General features: G+C 45.0%; 1 protein-coding gene across 1 annotated transcript in view; it reads left to right on the forward strand.

Annotated features, from left to right (window-relative positions):
• MYH10 (myosin, heavy chain 10, non-muscle) overlaps positions 1-24,257 on the forward strand; it is a 153,526-nt gene that overhangs the window by 107,900 nt on the left and 21,369 nt on the right. The window contains exons 25-33 of the mRNA XM_015427193.1: positions 7,357-7,528; positions 10,466-10,678; positions 11,239-11,383; positions 12,189-12,395; positions 13,635-13,739; positions 15,445-15,597; positions 16,755-17,006; positions 17,444-17,656; positions 22,582-22,794. Coding sequence (XP_015282679.1) covers positions 7,357-7,528; positions 10,466-10,678; positions 11,239-11,383; positions 12,189-12,395; positions 13,635-13,739; positions 15,445-15,597; positions 16,755-17,006; positions 17,444-17,656; positions 22,582-22,794 — 1,673 coding nt within the window. The remainder of the gene's footprint in view (positions 1-7,356; positions 7,529-10,465; positions 10,679-11,238; positions 11,384-12,188; positions 12,396-13,634; positions 13,740-15,444; positions 15,598-16,754; positions 17,007-17,443; positions 17,657-22,581; positions 22,795-24,257) is intronic.

The following is a 24,257-nucleotide window of genomic DNA, read 5'->3' on the forward strand; positions in this document are numbered from 1 at the left end:
TGCAAATCCTTGCTTAGGATTCAACCCCTTCATCTAGGAGGCAGATAGTAGCTTAACTTACTGAAAGAGTAACTTTTCCAAGTTCTGTTTCCTGGCACTGCCAGGGAAATGTTCTTTCCTGTGAACTCCTGTGTTGAGAACTACAAGCTTAGCTTAACAGACACACAGAGCCTTTGTATCCCTTTACCAGCACTAGCCACTACCAAGCAAGATGAAATCATGCCATCTGACCTTATTCATCCACTGCTTCAAGGGCTTATGTAGCCCTAGCCAATAATGTTTTCCTATGATCTGCATTATTTTTTCAACCTCACCTCCCTCAAACTCTGTAGATAAGGAGTATGATATGGATAAGGAGTATGGTTTTTTGTAAAACTCTAAAGGAGGTGAATATTACTTCTTGTCAGAAGTAATAGAATGGGCAGTTCTTGTACCCTTTTTGTTGATTTATCCATACTTACCCTTAGCCTGCAACAGACTAACTACCTGACAGATTTGCTGTTGTGCGGATAAAGTGGAGGAGAGGAGAATGGTGATGTTCTAGGATCTTCTTCGTGGTCTCTGTGCATCACACCCATGGGATTATGCGCCTGCGCTGATCCGAATCGGTGGTATGCAAAGCTCACAAAGGGATTTTCACGTCTCCCTCCCAGGCATGCGCGGGAACCCCACTGCGTATGCCCAAGGATGCGGGATGCGGACATCCCACCAGTTCTCTTCTGACTGCCACGCTGTTAACAGCTTGTTTCTGCTGGTCGGTGAAGAAACGTTATTTTCCTCTCATGAGGGATTGTTCATATCGTTCTTCTTTTTTTCCTATTGCTATGTTTATTTTATTCTTTACCTTAAAAAGAGAGGGAGGAAAATACTTTTTCTGAGGGTTGCTGCGCCTCAGGCAGCTTCCCGCCTTTCCCCCCCACCCCCCTCTCTTGCTCTGAGGTAAATTTTACTTCGCCTCATCCGAGAGCCCTCTTTTCTCTTGGTGCTATTTTATTCTTTTGTGGCCGAAAAGCAGGGATGTTTTAAATTGTGTGTCAGCTGTGGCAGCAAACTTGCCCCCCATGACGGCCACACACTCTGCATTCACTGCCTTGGAAAAACTCATCGTCCAGGAGCTTGTCGCCATTGCTCAAAGTTCTCAAATCAGACCTGCAAAAACAGAGCTGTGAGGCTTTGAGTGGCACTTTGGGAGTCCGCACTGACCCCCTTGCCTGCCAGAGAGATGTCTGCTGAGACCCCTACCGACCAAACGACAACACTCCTGTCGAAATCGGGAGGTACTCCAGCTTCGAACCCCCTTCACCGTGCAAAGCCGGCATCAGACGGGGGACCGTCTTCTAAGCATTCGATGTTGAATGAGGCCTCTTCCGCCTCTACGCTGGCCAAAAAGAAGAAAAAGGAGAAGCACGAGAAAACTAAGTCTTCTTTTACTGGCACTGTGCGTAAGTCTCAGAGTCTGTGCAGCGAGAAAGTGAAAAAGGGCTCTGCATTGACCCCACTTCAGCGGTTGCAACCCGACATCGAGAACTCTTCCGTACTGGAGCTACCTACGATTGAGTTATTGGACTCACCCATTCGGGAACCGAACCCCCCAGTATCGGAGGTCTCCATTGACCCTGGACTGATCTTGGCCTCACCGTGGGAAGTCGAGGAGGTTGTCCCACGTCGGTCTCATATAGATCGCTCTCCTTCGGCCGTTTCTTGGACAAGCGATCAATCTCGGCCGGACTCTTGATATCGATGATCCAGGTCCTCCAGATGCAAGGGACATCGATATCGATCTGAGGAATGCCTTGAGTACCATCATTCCAGACCCATGCTCTCATACTCATCCAGACGGGAATTGAGACCGCACTCCCCGACCTACTTCGACCCACCTGTACTGTGTACACATGCCTTATTGGTTCACCTCATATCTGATGTTGGCATCGATGCCATGGCTGACGCCTAGGCCACAGTCGGACTGGGACCATGGGTCATGTCGTTCATGCTCTCCCCAATGCAAATCTAAACCTTCCGCATCTCAATCCAAAGCTCCAGAGGAACTTCGTCGCCCACCCTCTCCTCTCTGTTCCGCCCCTGCTTTACCACCGAAGGTTGCTCTGATACCGGATACCCTTATGGCACTGGTATCGCCTTCCAGATCCTCCATCTCCAATACTGGCACTGATGATTTGGAACACCTCTAGTCGCCTGAGGATCCTTCACCAAAACCTACGGTGTCAGATAATCTGCCAATCTGTCCTTTGGAGGATGTTTCTTCATACAGAGATTTGGTCAAGAGAATGGCACATTCCCTGGGACTGTCGATAGTCCAACCCCAACCTTCGGTGTCGGACGCTGTCTTCGATGTCATGCAGATCGATACCTCCACGTCGATCACCGTCCCGATGTCGACCGTCCTCCTACAGGCAGCGAAGGCCCCGTGGGACAAGCCATCTTCTGCTCCAGTGTTGTCCAGACGTCTGGATCCTATGTATCGGGTCCAAGAGACAGAGGCTGAATTCATCCATAAACACCCCAAGCCCAAATCCATGGTCGTGTCGTCCGCCTCAAAGAGTAAACATATCCTTGCTACTCCTGATAAGGAGAGCAAGAAGTTGGATTCCATTAGTCGTCGTTTCTACTCAGCTGGAGCTCTCAGAATTAAGACATCTAATTATATTGCTTGTATGGGCCGTTACCAGTACTTGCTCTGGGAGCGCTTTACCGACCTTTTGACCTCGGTGCCTAAGGACAAACGTCAGGAGGCCAGGAAGCTGCAAAAAGAAGGCTTGCTGCTTTCTAAACAAATCATAAATTTTTCCAAACGTGTTTTGGACATGTTTTCCAAAACAATGTCATCTGCAGTTGCCCTCCATAGGCATTCCTGGCGTAGAACCACCGCACTCCCTGTTGACACCAGAGTGTACATAGAGGACTTACCTTTCGATGGCCAAGGTCTCTTTCATGCGTCCACTGATTCGATGCTGCAGAACGTGGATAAGAGCATTAAGGCCTCGAGGTCGCTGAGGGTCTCTGCCCCCTCTAAGCCCTTTCGTCCTCACTCTTGGTCTCGTTACGGATCCAGGCGTCAATACGCTAAACCGTCACATACGAGGGCTACAGAGCACGTCGGTCTCCGTCTGCAAACAGGCAGCAGTACCAGACCAGGCAAAGATACGACTCTGGACAGCAACTTGTCAGACCTAAACAACCTAAACCTGGCAAGCAGGGCCTTTGACTTCTACCTGTCTTCCTCTTCTGACCCTACCCGCCTCCATCCCTATCTGCATGCTTGGGCCACCATTACGTCGGACCAATGGGTCCTTTCCATCTTAGCCAAGGGCTATCCCATCGAATTCATGGAACTCCTACTTCTTCCTGTAGTTTTCACCACTCCTCCATCGTCTTTCCTCCTTGAAGAAGTCACCACACTGCTGTCGAAAGGTGCTATAGAACCTGTGCTTCTAGAACACCAGGGACTCGGTTTTTTTCCCCGGTACTTCGTGGTACCCAAAAGGGATGGCGGGCAGAGGCCGATCTTAGACCTTTGCGGCCTCAACGCCTGTATACAGTACCGGAAATTCAAGATGACATCCCGACCAGTCATTGTGCCTCTCCTGTCCCAAGGATGCTGGATGGCCACCCTCGACCTTGAGGATGCCTATTTTCATTTAACTAGCCACCTCTCCCATCGAAAATAGCTCCGGTTTGCGATAGGAGGCAACCACTACCAATATAGGAGTCTACCATTTGGCCTCAGCACGGCCCCGCGGGTCTTCACAAAGATGACTGTCGTCGTGGTGGCACATCTCTGCCACTGTGGTCTGACAGTGTTCCTGTATCTAGATGACTGGCTTCTGGTTGCACCTTCCGAGACCTTCTTGTTCACCATATATCCCAGGCCCTCAATGTCCTTCGTTGCCTCGGTCTCCGGGTCAACCACACAAAGTCACAGCTGGTTCCTTCTCAAAGAGTGCAGTTCATAGGGGCGATACTCGACTCCAGAGAAGGGAGAGCTTTCCTGCCCCAGGACAGGGCCCTATCCCTGACCGCTCTTGCAGAACAAGTTTTAATTCAGGACACATCGTCTGCTTTCCAGATTCAATGCCTTCTGGGCCTGATGGCAGCTACAACTGCTGTCCTTCGCTTTGCGAGGCTGCGAATACGTCCACTCCAGCATTGGTTCATATGGCACTTCAAGCCCCTACGGATGTCCCAGTCGGTTCGTCTCTCTTCGCCACAGGAGGCACGTGACTCTCTTCTCTGGTGGACGCGGTCAGACAACCTGACACAGGGTGTCCCTTTCCATCCCCTCATGCCTGGCCTCACCCTCATGACTGACGCCTCGCTGTGGAGCTCGGGAGCCCACCTCAATGACCTCTCTGTAGGTCACAAGTGGGATGCCCTGGCCTCAAGAAAACACATAAATTTTCTGGAACTTTTGGCTATCAAACTGGCCATCCAATGTTTCCAGCCTCTTTTCATGGGAAAATGCGTGACTGTATTGACCGATATTACGACGGCCCTCAGTTACATCAACACACAGGGTGGAACGGTCTCCCGCAGTCTCTGCCTCCTGGCTCTAGACCTTTGGGCCTGGTGCATACCTCTGCACATCTTTCCCATTGCCTCACACATCGCTGGCAAGGCCTATGTGCATGCGGACCTGCTCAGCAGGGGTCTCTCTCAGCGTCATGACTGGGAGCTGAACTGGACCTACCTACGTCCCGTATTTCAAAAGTGGGGTATGCCTCACATTGACGTCTTTGCCAGGTGCAATTCAAAGTGCAACCGGTTTTGCTGCAGGGGAGCACAAGATCCCATGGGACAACTTCCTATACATGTTCTCCCCCTATCGCTGCTGCTGAGGATGGTCCAAAGACTCATGAGGGTCCACACGAGGTGCATCCTGATTGCCCTCTGGTGGCTTAGGCAACCTTGGTTCACCAACCTCCTCTCGCTGGCCAAGGTTCGCCATCCTCTCCCACAGGTGCAAGATTTGCTCCTTGCAGAGGGAGGAGCTCTTCTGTTCCATGAGGTCCACAAGCTCAAGCTAACAGCCTATCTCGTGGACACAACATTCTCAGGTAGAATCACCACTGTGCTACTCAATGCCAGGAAGGACTCTACAAGATGTTCCTACAGTGGGAAGTGGTCTCGTTTCTTGGCCTCCTTACAGCCCTCAGACATACCCCTGGCTTCTGTCACGCTTGACCAGATCTTAGAATTTCTGCTGTCGCATGCAGAGAAGGGCCTCTCGCACTTCTCAGTTAGGGTGTATTCGTTGGCTATTTCTGCCTACCATCTGGGCTTCGAAGGTTTTTCTGTCTTTTCTCACCCGGTCTCAAAGAAATTTCTTTAAAGTCTCCTCCACTTATATCCACCAATCCATTCACCGGTACCCTTGTGGGACTTACTGCTCGTGCTGCGCCATCTGATGGGACGGCCCTTTGAGCCTATGGCAACTTGCGAACTAAAACATGCAGCATGGAAAACCCTTTCTCGTTGCCATTACCTCGGCCAGGAGTGTGGGCGAACTCGTGGCACTTCATCATGACCCACCCTTCCTTGTCTTCCTACCGGACGATGTGAGACTGGTGCCTGACTTCTCTTTCCTACCTAAAGCTCAGAGATCTTCTTGCCGAACTTCTTTCCTAGCCCGAAAGATGGCCAACAGCGTCTCCTCCATGCACTAGATGTTAAGAGGGCACTACTTTGCTACCTTGACAGGACACGTTCAAGTAGGAGGGACAATCATCTATTTGTCTCCTACTCCAGTCACTCCACAGGACAAAAAATCTCGGCACAACGTCTCTCCAAAAGGATTGTTGAGACTATTAAGCTGTGCTACCAGTTGGCTAAGCGCCCGTTGCCTTTGCCTGTGTGAGCGCACTCCACAAGATCCATGGCTTACATCTACAGCCTTCTTGAAGGGTGCTTCCCTGTCGGCGATCTGTGGGCTGCGACATGGTCTACTCCGAACACTTTCATCAAGCACTATGCTGTTGATGTTTGTGAATGCCACAGAGTGGACCTTGGTTGTCTAGTCCTTTCGTTGGCAGAGCATTGAATTTGCAACAGCTCCCACCTCCAGGTGAGCCACTGCTTTTCAATCTCCCATGGGTGTGATGCACAGAGACCACGAAGAAGATAAACAGGTTGCTTACCTGTAACTGGTGATCTTCGAGTGGTCATTTGTGCAGTCACACCACCCGCCCGTCCTTCCGCACTGCTGTCACTTCAGTACTCTTCTCTGGTTATTGACATGACAGCGGTCAGAAGGAACTGGCAAGATGTCCGTGCCCCGCCCCCTTGGGCATGCGCAGTGGGGTTCCCACGCATGCCTTGAGGGAGGTGCGGAAATCCCTTTGTGAGGTTTGCATACCACCGATTCGGATCAGCGCAGGTGCATAACCCCATGGGTGTGACTGCACAGATGACCACTCGAAGATCACCAGTTACAGGTAAGCAACCTGTTTTTCCCCTTGAGGAGAAAAGTGGGGTATAAATATCTTTTATTTTTAATCTGAAATCCCCAAAAGTCTTGTGGCACCTTAAAGATAAACACATTTATTGTGGCTTATGCTTTTGTTAAATGGAGCCTATTTCATCAGCTGCATGAAGTGGTATATGTAGTTGGCAGACATAAGTAGAGATAGAAGCATAGCACATAAAGGGGGGAGTGCATTCCCTCTGAATAACTCCCTCTTTTACAACTCCCCCCCCACCCAGCCCTTCTGTTGCTTTCAGATTTGTAACTGAAAGTAAAACCTCATGCATATGATAGTCACAGATGCCACAATAAATGTGTCTGTTTTTAGGGTGCTGCAAGAGACTTCATTGTTTTGTTATCTGAAATGCTTGTACTGTCATTAAGTTGTAATACTTGTAGTAGTTTGGAAATTTAACATTTTCATCAAGAGGGGTACTCCTCTTAAAGTATTCCAGTTTGGGATGGCCCAAGAGACCTCTTGATCATAAGGCAGAAAATCCAAATGATTGCACTCTTCTCTGACAATAAAATAGTATAAGCAATAAACTCAGTCTTTAACAATTGGCTGTCCCACCTTTCTTAATGCTAGGGCTTTGTGTGTCTGTAGACTGCCTTTTTGGCAGATCTGCCTCTGAAGTGATCAGAAATTCACCCCCCATGCTCACTCCATGTACGCATGGCTAGTTGGTGTCAGTCATCCTGAAGTTTCTTTTTTCAGGCTTTTTAAAAATACTCCAGATGTATGCAGTAACTTCCAAGCGTTTCACTGATGCAGCTTTTTAATTTTTGGTCCCTGGACTGGCACTCTCCAGAACTAATATAGAAATAGCGTTCAGTAAAGCAAAAGATCCTGACTGATCACACCTCTTTCTCCAAAGAACGATTGAAAAAAGAAGAAAAGACTCGTCAAGAACTGGAAAAAGCCAAAAGGAAACTTGATGGTGAAACCACTGATCTGCAGGACCAAATTGCAGAGCTTCAAGCCCAGATTGAGGAGCTAAAGATCCAGCTCGCCAAGAAAGAAGAAGAACTGCAAGCTGCTCTTGCTAGGTAGTATACTGAACTCCAATTTAAAGATAATGTGGATTGTTTGAAATGATATTGTGAGATACTACTGAGATGCTGGGGTTGGATCCTATGAACTTTGTGTGGAAGATGGGTCTTGGCTTTTTCCCTCCTCCTTCCTACAGCAATATCCTAAGAGAGAGTTGTGGAACTCAGAGCTGGATTTGACATAAATGTCACTTTGTCGGGCAAAGGGGACGGCAAAGGATGAGATGGTTAGACAGTGTTATCAGTGTAACGAACATGAAGTTAAGCAAACTAGGACAGGAGGGCCTAGTGTGATGTGGTCAATGGGGTCGCAAAGAGTCGGACTTGACTGTGCGACTGAACAACAACAACAAAAGTAGGCATGGAGATATCAGCATGGGTGATGAGACAGGAAACCTAGGTCTCAATTTGGTACAGGAGGCTACAGTCCAGGAAGATGCAAAGAATAAATGGAAATACGTCTGAAGAAGTGAGCAGTGACTCACAAAAGCACATGTTGTTGTTGTTCAGTCGCACAGTCGAGTCCGAATCTTCGCGACCTCATGGACCACATCACGCCAGGCCCTCCCATCGTGCTCCGGAGTTTGCTTAATTTCATGTTAGCTGCCTCGATAACACTGTCTAACCATCTCATCCTTTGCCGTCCCCTTCTTCTTTGACCTACAATCTTTCCCAGCATCAGGGTATTTTCCAGTGAGTACTCCCTTCTCATTTGGTGGCCAAAATATTTGAGCTTCAGCTTCAGTATCTGGCCTTCCAGGGAACAGTCAGGGTTGATTTCTTTAAGGACTGACTGATTTGATCTCCTTGCAGTCCAGGGGACTCTTAAGAGTCTTCTTCAGCACCATAATTCAAAAGAATCTATTCTTCGGCGCTCGGCCTTCCTTATAGTCCAACTCTTGCAGCCATACTCTACTACAAATTTTATTAGTCTTTAAGGTGCTACTGGACTCTTACTCTTTCTATTGCTATTAGAAACTGTAACATTCAAAAACCAGTGGGGAAACATTTTAACCTTCCTGGACATTCAGTTGCTGACCTAAGAGGAGCAGTTCTCTTACAAAGGAATTTCAGAGGGAGATTAGAAAGAGAGACTGCTGAATTGCAACTGATTATGGAGCTCAAGACAATGCAAACTCCTGGACTGAATTGAGACCTAGGTTTCTTCTCTCATTACCAATGCCTGCTATTGCCATTTGGCATCTAAAATCACTTCACTTTCCAAGATATAAGGACAGATGGACTCACATTCTAGCTGTATCTGAAGAAGTGAGTAGTGACTCATAAAAGCTCCTACCCTGCCACAAAATTTGTTAGTCATTAAGGTGCTACTGGACTCTTGCTCCCTTCCACTAATAAAGAATGCAAGCTGTGCTGTTAGGTTTCTTCCCTCACCCCCTCAGTTAGAACTGGAAAGAGGAATTTCTCCAAGTGCCATGGGACGTCATCTCTCTCTGGCTCCGCCCCCTCAAGTAGTGTGCACACACACAATAGCTTATATCTGAAATAAAATGTTGTTGGTCTTCTTAAAGGTGCCATGGGACTCTCTCTCTCACCCAAAGGAGGGGGGGAGCCCTCAGCCAATCAAGAGAAAGGAGGTTGGCTTTCTTTCTCTCCCTTGGAAGCAGGAAGCTGGAGAGGAAAGAGCTGGGCAAAAGCAAGCTGTGATGCAGGAAGTGGAAGTAGGAAGCAGGAGGGAGCCAGTTGCTCGCAAGCCGGATAGGAGTCCTGCAGGGGCCGGATCTGGCCCATGGGCCATATATCTCAGGCCCCTGTCCTTTGGGACCATCATTCCATTCCACTCTTGCCTTAACAGTCTTGCTTCAGTGGAAATTTAGCTAGAAGAAGAGTGAGCAGGGGCAATGTTGCCCAACATTTCCCTCTTTATTTGTTCACAGAGCTCCTGCACCTCTGCAGATTAGGAGGTATGCAGGGAAGTGAGAGCAAGACTCCACAGGAAGAGTGGTTGGGCAGAAACAAAGAAAAACCTGGGGGATTGGTGAGGGGAGGCCAAGTGGGGATCAGAGATAGGGAGCAAGAGGAGGAACAGAGGGGTAGCAGAAATGGTGAAAGAGTTTTCACAGGTCTCCCTCTTTTATGATTATAATTAGTGAATGAAAAATCAGCTGAGTATCATTGCAGGGACCACATATATAACATCTTAGATGACCTTTTTCATTTTGAAATTGTAAGTGTTTAGGGTTATCAGTTTCCCTGGTTTACTGTGCTTCAGGAGAACTACCTTCTGAGGTACAAAAGATAATTATCTATTCACTATCATTATATCTAATTCTAAACAGGAGGGCCATGTACTGGTTGGGGAATTTTTCTACAAACCAGGGGCAAGTCCCAGATTTGCACAAAAACCAGAAAGTAAAAATACAATAGGAGTTCAACCCCCTCCCCCCTACAAGGAATACTGGCGAGATCTCTTGAAACGTTGCAAGATCACAGCTGGCATTGTAGGGTTGCCTAGCAACTCTGGTCTGGAGGAGCCCGGAGAAATTGGTGTGGGAACAGAAAAAGGGGAGAAAAGGGCCCAGTGGAGGAGGACAATGGGGGAGGTGGAGAGGGCCAAAGGGGGCAGGGGTGGAAGGCTAGTGACTAGGAACAAAATTGAATAGTGTGGACTGAATGGAATTGCCCCTGCAAATCTTGTGGGTTCTTAGTTGTTGTTACCTAACAATGCTTGAATTCTTCCATGTGACTTAGATCCCCATATGTGATGTGGCGTATTTGCCCTGATCACTTTCTAACATGTTAAGTTGATCCTAATCCAAGCTGTGGTGGCTTTCCTCTCCCTACCGTATTCTGCTACTGGTAGTTTGCTGTGTTACCACAAAACCTTTAGTTTAGTCGTCTGACTATGAAGAATGTATTTTTTGCAGCAAAGCACGGATTCAGGCGCCATTCTTTCATCTGTTCTATTTCCAGAGGGGATGATGAAGCTGTGCAAAAGAACAATGCATTAAAGTTAATAAGAGAATTGCAAGCTCAGACTTCAGAGCTACAAGAGGACCTTGAATCGGAAAAGGCTTCTCGGAACAAAGCAGATAAGCAGAAAAGAGACCTCAGTGAGGAGCTTGAGGCACTGAAGACAGAACTGGAAGATACCCTGGACACCACTGCAGCTCAGCAAGAGTTAAGGTTCGTGGAATACTAGGCATATAACAAGAAAAGAGGTTATAATGTCATGATTTGTCTTGAGAAAAAAAAGTTCTAGCCTCGCTAACCAGAAATTGTGACTGTGACTCCCTAAGAGAGTCCATGGAGGCAGTATTTAAATTCTCTTCTAATCAAATGTAGTGCTAATGTTACCTGTATCTCTGGCAAAATTCTGCCATGTGAGATGCTACAAAAAGAATTGCAGTACTCCTTATATTGTCATAAATATAGGGTGGTTCATACATCACTTTTTCTAAAACAGATTAACATCCAGTTCAGAAAAAGTACGTGTTTGTGTACACCATTTGAGTGATGGCCATAAACATCTCTCTTACCTTAGAAATCTCACAGAAAAGGAATGTGGAAATGGAGAGTAACAGGTACACCAACCAGGGTATACTCGGATTGTTCTTTCTGCTACTTTAGATATAGAAATGACCAGAACTTGCACACGTGTAAAAATAATGGCAGATACAATAAACTAATAAACACATTGGAAGTTGAACCCATTCAAATATTCTGTCTTGCTGATTTGTCCCTAGGACAAAGCGTGAGCAGGAAGTTGCTGAACTGAAGAAAGCACTTGAGGAAGAAACCAAGAATCATGAAGCCCAAATTCAGGATATTAGACAGAGGCATGCAACTGCCTTGGAAGAGCTCTCAGAACAGCTTGAACAGGCCAAAAGAGTGAGTATAACATGCTCATTTTGAACATGTTTGGATGTGAGGGATTTCATATTCTACTCATCGTCCTGCAATTTGCATGGATTAAGTGCCAATTTATACATGGTGTAGAGGCAGCCTGAGATGTACGCTCTGCAAAGAACTGTAGACACTGCTAATACTAAGCATACATCCTTGTGTTCACACTTTATGTTTTAGATGTACCATCTTTGACATTCATCTAAGTGTTAATGATTCTTAGGTCATCTTCCATCCCATGTGGGTCTGAATTATGATCTCAAGATTATCGGAAGTAGTATTACAACAAGACTGCTTCCAGTATGGTGGTGTAGTTAGCAAGTTGAACTAAGACTGGGGAGACCTGGGTTCAGAACCCAACTCAGACCCAAGTTATTATGAGGATAAAGTGGAATATGGACAATGTACATTTGAACTCCATGGAGGCAGCATGAAACCATAGTTGACAGATACTTTCCTAGTCTGGTTGCTAGAATAATTGTTGTTGACACTGCTCTTGTGGTCCGACTAATGAATACAGTATATCTTATAGAAGCATGTATTTCTGCTTGCAATTAATAGCTCTGATACTATATTCTAGCATAAATATTTGGCCTCTGTATGGAAAGATAAATTCATTTGGAACACGTTTTTGTGAATTAAAGCCAGGAAATGAAACATTCTATGTGTTAATGGGAAAATCTGCTGAATTACTCCTTGAATCTAACATAAAGTGTTGCATTGGTTCAGCTCAACACTAAGTTAAAGATGAAGGGCTGTGACTTGTAATTCTTTCTTTTGTTTCTTTTAGTTTAAAGCAAATCTTGAAAAGAACAAGCAGTGTTTGGAGACTGATAACAAGGAACTGGCCTGTGAGGTGAAGGTGTTGCAGCAGGTTAGAGCAGAGTCTGAACACAAGAGGAAGAAGCTAGATGGCCTGGTACAGGAGCTGCAGACTAAAGTGACAGAAGGGGAGAGGCTGAGGGCAGAGTTGGCTGAAAAAGGAAACAAGCTTCAGGTAAGGATTTGAATTTGCAGTTCTGTGGCATAACCTAATGAACCGACTGGAGTTTGGGGAGCATGATACAGCTTCCTGTTGGATTGTTGCAAAAGCGTATATGTAGTAATTCGTAAGGATGGTATGGCACTGATCCCAATGCATGCTTCACAGCACTTGTATCTACCTGGCAAACTTCTTTGAAACTTGAAAGCTCTAATAGTAATGTTGCTCACAATACTACAGTACTATCTTTCCTTGTGTCTTACTAATGTTTTCCTTGTCCATCAACCTATTACTTATTTTCTCTTTGTACTATATCCTGTCCCTTTCAAGATACATTTGGGGAAAGTATATGCTAAGGAAGTGCCAAGTAATGTAGGCAATACAGTTTTGGTGTTGGGCTTTGCCACAAGGCATTGTATCACTTCTGATTGTAAAATGTCATGACTGTGACATACTCTGGGATAAAATCTGTATCTGGTTGATAAATTCTGACAACAGGAGGAGGGGGATAATTAAATAAAAACTTCAGGTGTGAATATGATAGTTAACTTTTTCTGTACAAGTGGCATTAAGAAAAAAATCTTTAACCTGTTTGTAAGTGAAAGGCTCCTGTATTTGCCACCAGTTTGAACTGCTTGGATTTCATGCCCAGTTTCAGTACCCAAAGCATGGAGGCCATTGATATAACTGTTGGACAATGTTATTGAAATACGGTTCTATTCAGTCCCAGTTTACCGCTCAGTTATATTGGATGGCTAGAATCTTTGAAGTACAGTTAACACTATATTCAGCTGAGAGAACACTGAAAATCTTAAAGGACTTGAGGCAACTGTGCCTAAGATGAGTGGCTCTACTTTGTCCCAACTAGATCAAAAATAACTGTAAGAGGAACATCTTGTAATGGCACAGATTTAAAACAAGCACTGGCCAATGAGCCAGTTGAGGATCAGAATGAAGCAGTGGTGGCTCCATTGTGATCTCTAAATAACCTAGAAATGTCATAGGTGAAAACTGAAAATAGCTATAGATTCCTTCAGTCCAGTGTGATTTCTCAAATTTGCTCATTCTAAAATTCTCATATAAAATGCTGACTGCAGACATTACCATGTGACCTCGCTGCATGTAATGTACACAGTCTCTCAAATGTTCCCTTAAATGAATGTTACTCTGGACTGTGCACATGAATCTAAATAGCCTTTTTACACCTGGAAAGTAAGTTGTTACTATATTACATCTAGGTTCCTTGCTTTGCAGAATGAGCTGGACAATGTCTCAAGTCTCCTGGAAGAAGCAGAAAAAAAAGGCATTAAGTTTGCCAAAGATGCTGCCAGTTTGGAGTCTCAGCTGCAGGATACACAGGTATGTCTGCAGTTTCAGAATGTATATGAGTTATTAGTACTTTTTGTTTGTTTTTCTGTGTAGAACTGCTGTAGTGCTGAACTAGAACCAGTTCAGTAGAGGGCAACAGAGATAGGGTCTAGAAAACAAGTCCCGTGAGGAATGGTTGAAGGAGCTGGGTGTGTTTAGCTGAGGAAGAGAAAACTGAGGGTAGACATTATTGCCCATTCATCTTTTCTTAAGGGCTGTCACATGGAAGCAGACAGAAATGTTCTCTGCTGCTCCAGAGGGCAAGACTGGATCTAATAGGCTTAGATTACAAAAGGGTAGATTTAGGTTGAACATTAGTAGAGACTTTCTAATGATAAGAGCAGTGCTGTAATGAAACCAACTACCAGGGACCGAGGAATTTCTGACTGACTGGGGAGGTCTTTGAGAAGTGGGTTGGACCTGGATAGCCTATAAGGTCCCTGTCAACTCTGCAGCACCTCTGCATGGCATCTGGGCTGCTTACAGTAGAACTGCACTTCCCCCTATAGACTTCCATGTAGTAAAATGTTCCCCCTCATGTGTCAGCTATGCTGCCATGGCTGCTGGGGTGTGTGTGTGTGTGCGGTGGCTGATGTAGTATTTCTTGTTATGCTGGAATGTTAACTTTCACTTTTCCTCACTGAGTCTCATCTCATAGCCTGAGCATCTGACCTTGGTACCTCTCTCCTGATGCTTCGCTGGGAATGTGAATCTATTCGTTTAGGCGGGCTGTAGCTAAAGCCCTGATTGCCTTGACCTAGTCAGGGGCCCCCACTTCGAATCCCATATAACTAACTCCCGCCTTTAGGATTAGTTCTGACACTAAATGTATGCACAGAAGACTTGCCTTTACTGTACTCAATAAACTTGAAGTTTTCTAAAGGAACGTTGTTGAGAACTGATTGCTGCGAGACTCTGACATCATGACACATTCAGATTCTACTTTTCTTCTTCTCTTTAAACAATCCTTGGCAGGTTTGGGCTAACCGTTACAGCTGCTTTAATGACAAATCGCCTTTACACTGGTGATGCTTTAAAGGCATGCCTGTGAGCCAAGGTACATGTTACAGTGGACATATGTCCAAACTGTGGCTGCTGACACGATTTTAGAGGAAAATCTAGCCATTTAATAAATAAATAAAATGATGTCATCATATCTTCCTTGGCAATGGTTTGCTCAAACTTTTAAAAAGATTTCTAAGGTACAAGACCCATTCATCTCCTTAAGGCTGGCACCTGCATGCTGTTCTGAGGGGCATTTAAACTTTGGGGGGAAATTATGCCTTATAATAGCGATGGCTATAGCAGTTTCTATCTTCTTGTATAATGTGCTAACAAAGCATGACGAGCTCTGGCAAAACTTCAGTTGCCCTTTTATCTTTTGGGTGATTGCTGCCATTAGAGCATGAATCTTGTCCTGCTTGGTTGTAATAAATCAGTTGGATATTTCTTCATTTAGCAGAAGACCTTCCCAGTTTTGGTTCCAGCTTTTAATGAACTGCTTTACAATATGGAATGCTGCATCTCATCAAATTACACTATGATGAATTAATACTTTCAGATCATGCAGGATGAATGCTCCTTTCGTAAGCAAATGAAAATATGTATATTATTAAATATTCAAAAACAACCATATGAGGCTAAGTGCAAATGGTCAGAACAGCAATAAATAGGAGTATGTTTGTGCCTACAACAGGAACTATTGCAAGAGGAGACCCGACAGAAACTGAACCTGAGCAGCAGGATTCGGCAGCTGGAAGAAGAGAAGAACAATCTGCAGGAGCAGCAGGAAGAAGAGGAGGAAGCCCGGAAAAATTTGGAGAAGCAAGTGATAGCTCTTCAGTCTCAGGTGAGAAGCCAGGGACTGCGTATGCATATTCACAGGGAACACCGTATGCAGCAGTACTTCATCCCTAGCTAGGTTTGCCTCAGATATTAACAAGGAGGAATTTCAGACAGACGATATAATCCGGAAGAGGAACGGTTCCCAAACGGTTTCTGGTCTGTCATTTCAGACAGAACCGTTTTAGAACTGGTTCCCTACCAGAATATATTTGTAATTTCAGACACAAACGCTTCTGTCCCGTTTAGGAAATGGGGCTGAAGCGTTTTACCTGTTAACCGCTTCCAAGTAGTCTTCAGTTTCCTCTCCCGGTTCCAATGCGCTTTTCCCCGCCGTTTTTCGCCCATGCGGGCGATCTTCAGCTTTTTTTTTTAAAAAATGTTTGCTTTATAGTGCTATAGTGCTATAAAGCGAACATTAAAAAAAAAAAAAGCCGGAGATCGCCCGCGCGGGTGAAAAACAGCGGGGAAAGCGGTGCGGTCTGAAATGGCAAACCACTTCAGATCCAGCTCTTTACCGGAAGGGGAAAGCCATGTGTGAAATGGCAGCCCTATACCGGTTTACTCCATTACGGATCAAAAACAGCTTCAAAATGGGTTAAAAGGGTTAATGTGAAATTCCTCACCATTTCCCCCCCCTAATCTTACTTCACTCTTTCTCCAACATGGGAAGTAGCTATGAACTTGTGAGGGGTGGAGGTGTTTGTTTTGCATCATATTAGATCACATCTTTTTATTTACTTAGCTTAACCATTGAAGAAGCTGCCTTATTATAAGAGAGCCAGGTTGGTGTAGTGGTTAAGTGCGCGGACTCTAATCTGGGAGAACCGGGTTTGATTCCCCACTCCTCCACTTGCACCTGCTGATGTGACCTTGGGTCAGTCACAAGCTCTGGCACAGCTGTCCTTGAAAAAGAGCCGTTTGTGTCAGAGTTCTCTCAGCCCCACCCACCTCACAGGGTGTCTGTTGTGGGGAGGGGAAGGGAAAGGAGTTTGTAAGCCGCTCTGAGACTCCAAGTGAAGGGCGGGGTATAAATCCAATCTCTTCTTCTTCTTCTTATTCTGGGAAATCTCCCCACCAATGTAATATCTGAAGTTAACATGAGCCTAGTTCTCATTGGGGTGGTAAATGTTGACCTGCTTTATCTTCCATAATTACACTCAGTTGGCTGAATCCAAGAAGAAGGTTGATGATGACTTAGGGACCATTGAAGGATTGGAAGAAAGTAAGAAAAAACTGCTCAAGGATATGGAAATTCTGAGCCAGCGTCTAGAAGAAAAAGCAATGGCTTATGATAAGTTGGAGAAAACAAAGAAGAACCGCCTTCCGCAGGAACTTGATGACTTGATGGTAGACATTGATCATCAGCGTCAGATTGTTTCCAACTTGGAGAAAAAACAGAAGAAGTTTGATCAGGTATGTCACTAACTTTTCCTTCGACTATATGCAGTTAAATATCTCTATGGTAAGTTAATCTTATCACTGTGTCTTTTGTATAGGCTATTTTTTAAAAAAAAATTAACTTGTGCATCACATACCTGCTGTATTGATACTTCCATTGGACTTTGGAGATATGATGACTAGAACGTGGAACAAGTTCTTCTGTAGCTGTTCAACCAAAGTCTTGTGGGGAGGGGAGGGTGGGTGAACCTTAATACTTTCTTGTGATAGTTAGGATCAAAAGGGAGGAATTGAGGAAATAATAAATGTACCTCATGTCAAAGAGGTGGCCCCGCCTCCATTGTGGAATCTGTGTGATTGATCCATAACAAAGTGTTTAAATGCTAACAGGTATTGAGTTTAAATTTTTAATATTTAATCTGTTCCAACTATCCACATATTACAATGCTCAGATGTTAGCAGAAGAGAAGAATATATCTGCTCGTTATGCGGAGGAACGAGACCGTGCAGAGGCTGACGCACGAGAAAAAGAGACCAAGGCACTGTCTCTAGCACGAGCCCTTGAAGAAGCTTTAGAGGCCAAGGAAGAGTTTGAGAGGCAGAACAAGCAACTCCGAACAGACATGGAGGACTTAATGAGTTCCAAAGATGATGTGGGCAAAAATGTGAGTGCTGTTCTGATCAATTAATTGTTAGCAGTATAGTATAGTTGGAAAAGTGCTTAAATGTTTATAAACTTTTTACATCTATATTGTACTGAACTTCAGATGGTTGATAGCTTTCTAATGCCAGGAACTTATTCCTGTGATTCTGTATTTTTCAGTAATTGTATGTGTTGTGAACTATTTAAAACACAATTGTTTCTAGTTCTAGAAATAATCTAAATAGCTTATTCACTGTGATCTTAAACAGATCTTTATATTCAGGAATAGGGGTGTGCAGTTGTTTTTTCTTTGTATTTTTCAGTTCGGGTCTATTGGAAACCCCCCCCCCCCAATTTTTGGGATTCCAAAAAAATCCCAGATCCCCATATCAGCAAAGTATTTGGATCCAAGATTTTTCAGAATTCCCAAACTTTGGGGGGTCCAATAGACACAAGAAGAAGAAAAAAACACGGGGGGAAAGGAACAACGAGACTGCACAGGAGAACAGGAAGCTGAACCAGCAGGAAGACTGCTCCCTGCCGTCTCAGCTGTTTTCCAGGCTGTCTTCTGCAGTCCCTTTAAGCGCGCCCCGTTTAAAGGGATGTCGAGAGAAAGCCTGAAAAACAGCTGGGTGGTGGGTACTTTTTGATTTTCCTGAAAAATCCCAAATACCTTTCGTCACCATACTGAGGATAAGGGGAATGTGCCCTCAGAAGGAACCTCTTCTTCAGTTGGTGAACGGGTATCCTTTTGCACCAAGGAACCATCCCTGGGCAGGGAGGGAGGGGGGCTCTTGGTAGTTGGTGATTCAATTCTTAGGCAGGTAGACAACTGGGTAGCAAACCTGCATACTAACCATATGGTGACTTGCCTGCCTGTTCCGACAGTAGCGGACATTATGCGTGTTCTAGATAGGCTGATAGACGGTGCTGGGAACAACAAAAGCCAGTGGTTGTGGTACATGTTGGCAACAACAATGTGGGGAATTGCAGTCGTGAGGTCCTGGAGGAAACATTTAGGCTGATAGGCAGGAAACTCAAGGCCAGGACCTCCAAGGTAGCCTTCTCAGAAGCGCTACCTGTTCCATGCGCAGGCACAGAGAGACAGGCACAAATCAGGAGTCTCGGTGCATGGATGAGACGATGGTGTGGGGAGGAAGGGTTCAAGTTTGTTAGGCACTGGGATGCTTTTTGGAAGAGACGGTCTCCACTTGTCCCGAGAAGGAACCAGGCTGCTGACACTTAAAATCCAAAAGGTGGCAGAACAGTTTTTAAACTGAATATTGGGGGAAAGCTGACAGGAGATGTAAAGTCTCTGGTTCGGGATGGCTCATCTCAAAGAGATGAAGGGGTAGCTGTTACTTTTCTAAAGGGAAATGGATTAGAATTGTCCACTGAGACTATGACAAACAATATGGACTGCCTGGCAAGGTCTTGAGGCAGCAGGAGGAAGGTTTGGGGCCTAACATGCCTGGGAAATTACAAATGTTTATATACAAATGCTAGACGTGTCAGAGGTAAAATTGGGGAGTTGAAATGCTTGCTGTTGGGGGAAAACATAGACATTAGGGGTATTTCAGAAACTTGGTGGGATGAGGAAAATCAGTGGGATACGGTGATTCCTGGTTATAAATTATTTCGGAAGGATGGGGGGGGGGGTTGGAGGTGGGGTGGCTCTGTATGTCAGAGAGGGTATACAGTCCAGTAAGACTGAGAAGGTAAGAGAATTAGATTCGCTTCTAGAAAGGCTACGAGTCGAAATAGTGAGTCCAAAAGGAAGCTTAACACTAGGAGTTTGTTATCGTCCACCAGATCAAATTATAGAGGAGGATTATAAAATGATGAATGGATTAAAGATAGCGGCTAGACCAGAGGTGTCAAACTCATTTGTTATGAGGGCTGGATCTGACATAAATGTCATTTTGTCGGGCCGGGCGACGTGTGCCATAAAACATAATGCCAGGTACTGGAGATAGAAACTGTATAAAGAACAGCAGCTGCTAAGCTCCAAGTCCTCACTACAAGGTCCCATGGGCTGGGAGGGGGGTGCAGAGGAAAACCCACATAGGTGGACTGGAGAGGCAGCAGTGCAGTGCTGGGCAGATGCTGCCATGATGCTTGATTGCTGCAGATGAGGTCATTCTGCTGTGCTGAAGCCACAATAGAATGGCTCCGCCCACTCCCCCCCAGCACTCCCTCCTTTGCACCAGCTACTCATGGGCCGCATAACAGCACTGGGCGGGCTGGTTCCAGCCCCCAAGCCTTATGTTTGACACCCCTGGGCTAGACGAAAAAACTGAGTCAGATTGTGGTGACGAGAGAGGAGGTCCTACGACTGATAGACAACTTAAAAATTGATAAATCACCAGGCCCGGATGGCATACATCCAAGAGTTCTGAAAGAACTCAAATGTGAACTTGTGGATCTCCTGACAAAAATATGTAATCTTTCCTTAAAATCTGCCTCCATTCCTGAGGACTGGAAGGTAGCTAATGTCACTCCCATCTTTAAAAAGGGTTCCAGAGGAGATCCGGGAAATTACAGGCCAGTCAGTCTGACGTCGATACCGGATAAATTGGTGGAAACCATTATTAAGGAAAGAATTAGTAGGCACATAGATGAACAAAACCTATTGAGGCAGACTCAACATGGGTTCTGTAAGGGAAGATCTTGTCTCACTAACCTATTAGCTGGAAGGTAGCTAATGTCCCCCCCATCTTTAAAAGGGGTTCCAGAGGAGATCTGGGAAATTACAGGCCAGTCAGTCTGATGTCAATACCGGGTAAGTTGGTGGAAACTGTTATTAAGGAGAGAATTAGTAGGCACATTGATGAACAAAAACTATTGAGGCAGACTCAGCATGGGTTCTGTAAGGGATGATCTTGTCTCACTAACCTGTTAGTGTTCTTTGAGGGGGTGAACAAACATGTGGACAAGGGGGACCCAATAGATGTTGCTTACCTTGACTTCCAGAAAGCTTTTGATAAAAGTTTCTCATCAAAAGCTCCTGAGTAAGCTCAATAGTCACGGGATAAAAGGACAAGTCCTCTTGTGGATCAAAAACTGGCTAATTAATAGGAAACAGAGAGTGAGTATAAATGGGAAATTTTCTCAGTGGAGGGTGGTAAGCAGTGGGGTACCACAGGGATCAGTACTTGGTCCGATGCTTTTTAACTTGTTTATTAATTATTTGGAGTTGGGAGTAAGCAGTGAAGTGGTTAAATTTGCGGATGACACTAAATTGTTCAGGGTGATGAGAACCAGGGAGGATTGTGAGGCACTCCAAAGGGATCTGTCGAGGATGGGTGAATGGGTGTCAACGTAGCAAATGGGGTTCAATGTGGCCAAGTGCAAAGTGATGCACAGTGGGGCCAAAAATCCTAACTATAAATACACGTTGATGGGGTCCAAACTGGTGGATACTGTCCAAAAGAGAGATCAAGATAGTGATAGATAACTCACTGAAAATGTCGAGACAGTGCACAACTGCAATAAAAAAAAGGCCAACACTATGCTGGGCATTATTAGGAAGGGAATTGAAAACAAATCAGCCAGTATCATAATGTCCCTGTATAAATCGATGGTACGACCTCATTTGGAATACTGTGTGCAATTCTGGTCACCCCACCTCAGAAAGGATATTATAGCATTGGAAAAGGTGCAGAAAAGAGCAACTAAAATGATTAAGGGGATGGAACCCCTTCCCTATGAAGAAAGGTTAAAGAGGTTAGGGCTCTTTAGCTTGCAGAAATGATGACTGAGGGGTGACATGACAGAGGTTTACAAAATTATGCATGGGACAGAGCAGGTAGAGAAAGGAGTACTTTTCTCCCTTTCTCACAATACTAGAACTTGTGGGCACTCAATGAAATTGCTGAACATTCGGGTTAGAAGCGAAGTACTTCTTCACCCAAAGAGTGATTAACACATGGAATTCACTGCCACAGGAGGTGGTAGCAGCTACAAGCATGTACAGCTTCAAGAGGGAATTGGGTAAACATATGGAGCAGAGATCCATCAGTGGCTGTTAGCCACAAGGTATAGATAGGAACTCTAAGTCTGGGGCAAATGATGCTCTGTGTGCTTGGGGGGGGGGGCAACAGTGGGAGGGCTTCTAGTGTCCTGGCCCCACTCGTGGACCTCTTGATGGCACCTGGTATTTTTGGCCACTGTGTGACAGAGTGTTGGACTGGATGGGCCATTGGCCTGATCCAACATTGGCTTCTCTTATGTACTTATGCCAAAATATACCTGGGAAATACCTATAAGGTATTTTTCAGGTATATTTTCGGCTCAGGTAGATCCAAATGTACACCCCTATTCAGAAATGTTTCATTAGAGCCAGTGTCTTCATTAGAGCCAATGCTTCATTAGAGCCATCAGAAATGCTTCATTAGAGCCAGTGTCTTCATTAGAGCCAATGCTTCATTAGAGCCATCAGAAATGCTTCATTAGAGCCAGTGTCTTATGGTGGAGTAGGATCTGGGAGACCCAAATTCAAATCCTCACCTGCCATAATAATTGGGTTGACCAATGGGTTATGAATTAAAAATGAGGGAGACCATGTTCTGTACCTTGAATTCCCTGGAAAGGCCAAGATAAAAAATGTACTAGATTGATAAATACTACTCATCTGCTGTTGCATTTTTCAGGAGAGATGCACTCTAAGAGCTGAAATAGATGCAACATGGGTTACTGGTAAAAGAAAAATCTGTGTAAACTTTCTGAATAATGCTCTCTTAGATTTAGTACACCTTCATGTACCGGCCTATGCACAGGTGATGACAGCATGCTACTAATGTGCAAATGCTTCATAGAAATAGACTGGCACATATGGTAACTTTGTGTAAATTTGAGGGCACACTTAGGGTAAGATTTGCACTGTTTTTTTGCACCCATTCTTTTGCCATTATTAGATAGCTGAAAGGGTGGTATGCCTCCTTGTAGGTTCACGAGCTGGAAAAATCCAAGCGCACCTTAGAACAGCAAGTAGAAGAGATGAGAACTCAGCTGGAGGAACTGGAGGATGAACTGCAGGCCACTGAAGATGCAAAACTGCGTTTGGAAGTGAACATGCAAGCTTTGAAAGCACAGATTGAGAGAGACCTCCAGGCCAGAGATGAGCAGAATGAGGAGAAAAAGAGGTTGTTGGTAAAACAGGTAACCCTTTGAACTACTATATTAGCTGTTCAAGTTGAAAGGTTTGATGCTACACTTATACCGTATTGAAAGTTGTAATATTTGCTTGAATCACAAGAATTCCCCTTCCCTGCGAAGGCTACCACTTGTGGTCTGGATCTTTGTCCATTGTGGTTGCTGAAATAATGTAATCACAACATAAATGATTTCTATCATAAATCAATCACTGTCTCAGGGCACCTTCCCTTAGCCACTCAAAGAAGTGGTCTTGTAAACTGCTTCTGCTACTTTAAAAACCATACAGAAAGTGATGTGGCCCGTTATCACCCTGTCTCTAATCTGCCCTTTGTGAGCAAATTGAGAGAGCAGTGGGCGGAACAACTCCAGGCCTTCTTGGATAATCGTGGTCTGGACCTTTTCAGCCTGGGCTGTGGATAGAGATGGCATTGGTAGCTTCAGTTGATGATCTGCATCTAAATGGACCCAGCGATACAACTGGAGAAACCAATTAATGCAGCTGCAAATAATTACACACACACACACACACACATACAGGGGTCTTTTCATAGAAAAAGAGGTGCAGGAGCTCATTAGCATATGTCACATCACTGGAAGTGTGTCAGAAGGCCACACCCCCTGACATCACCGGCAGTGTGTCAGAAGGTGACACCCACCACTCAGGCTCCACCCCAAAAATCTCCAAGGTATTCCCAACTTCCTCTATCATCCTTGGGGACTTGGGCATCCAGTGATGAACAATCGATTTGAAGCAGCAACATCCCTGCACACTTTCCCCCTTTTTGCAGCTCTTTTAAAGAAGGTTGCACAATCTGTTAAAGGAGATCCAACAATCATTACAAAAAGGGAAAGACAGCATACTTTGCTCTGGAACAGAGTGCATATAGAGAACAACTAATCTCAGCAGCACAGGGCTTTCCAAAGTTTAATCCTGTGATCAGACTCATCCTCTGTTCTTTTTTGGGTCTTGCTTTGAGTGTCCGAAGCTGAACGATGACCTTGAAGCAACCAGGTCTTCGCACACTTTGTTGGATCGAAGACTGTAAGAGGAGGTCCAACAATTCTTATGAACAATAAGGATGTTATAGTTTTGACTTTCAAGGAGGACCTTTCTGGAATAACAATCAAGTTCATTTGGGAAAATCCCCTTTCACACTCACTAGAGGAAATAGCAACTGTATTGAGTATGTGGTGGATCCAAGACAGTTCCTTGGGCATTTCTTCTCTGTATTTTAGATGCTCTCTGAAGGCCCTAATGGCTTCCCTCTCACTGAGCTGAAACCTTCTTGCCAATGTGCTTATTTCTGCTTCCCCATAGAGAATACAGTCACTGGGGTTTGCTGGCCAATTCTTAGACTCCAGAACTCTTCCACATTTTGACTCTTCTGTGGAAAGCAGTCTTTTTTGAAGAGATTTTTTGTTCATAGAATTCAACTTGGGGAGATTGGTGGGTCATCAACTCTATT

The sequence above is a fragment of the Gekko japonicus genome, unplaced genomic scaffold (assembly GCF_001447785.1).
Source record: "Gekko japonicus isolate JY-2015 unplaced genomic scaffold, Gekko_japonicus_V1.1 scaffold876, whole genome shotgun sequence".
Taxonomy (NCBI): domain Eukaryota; kingdom Metazoa; phylum Chordata; class Lepidosauria; order Squamata; family Gekkonidae; genus Gekko; species Gekko japonicus.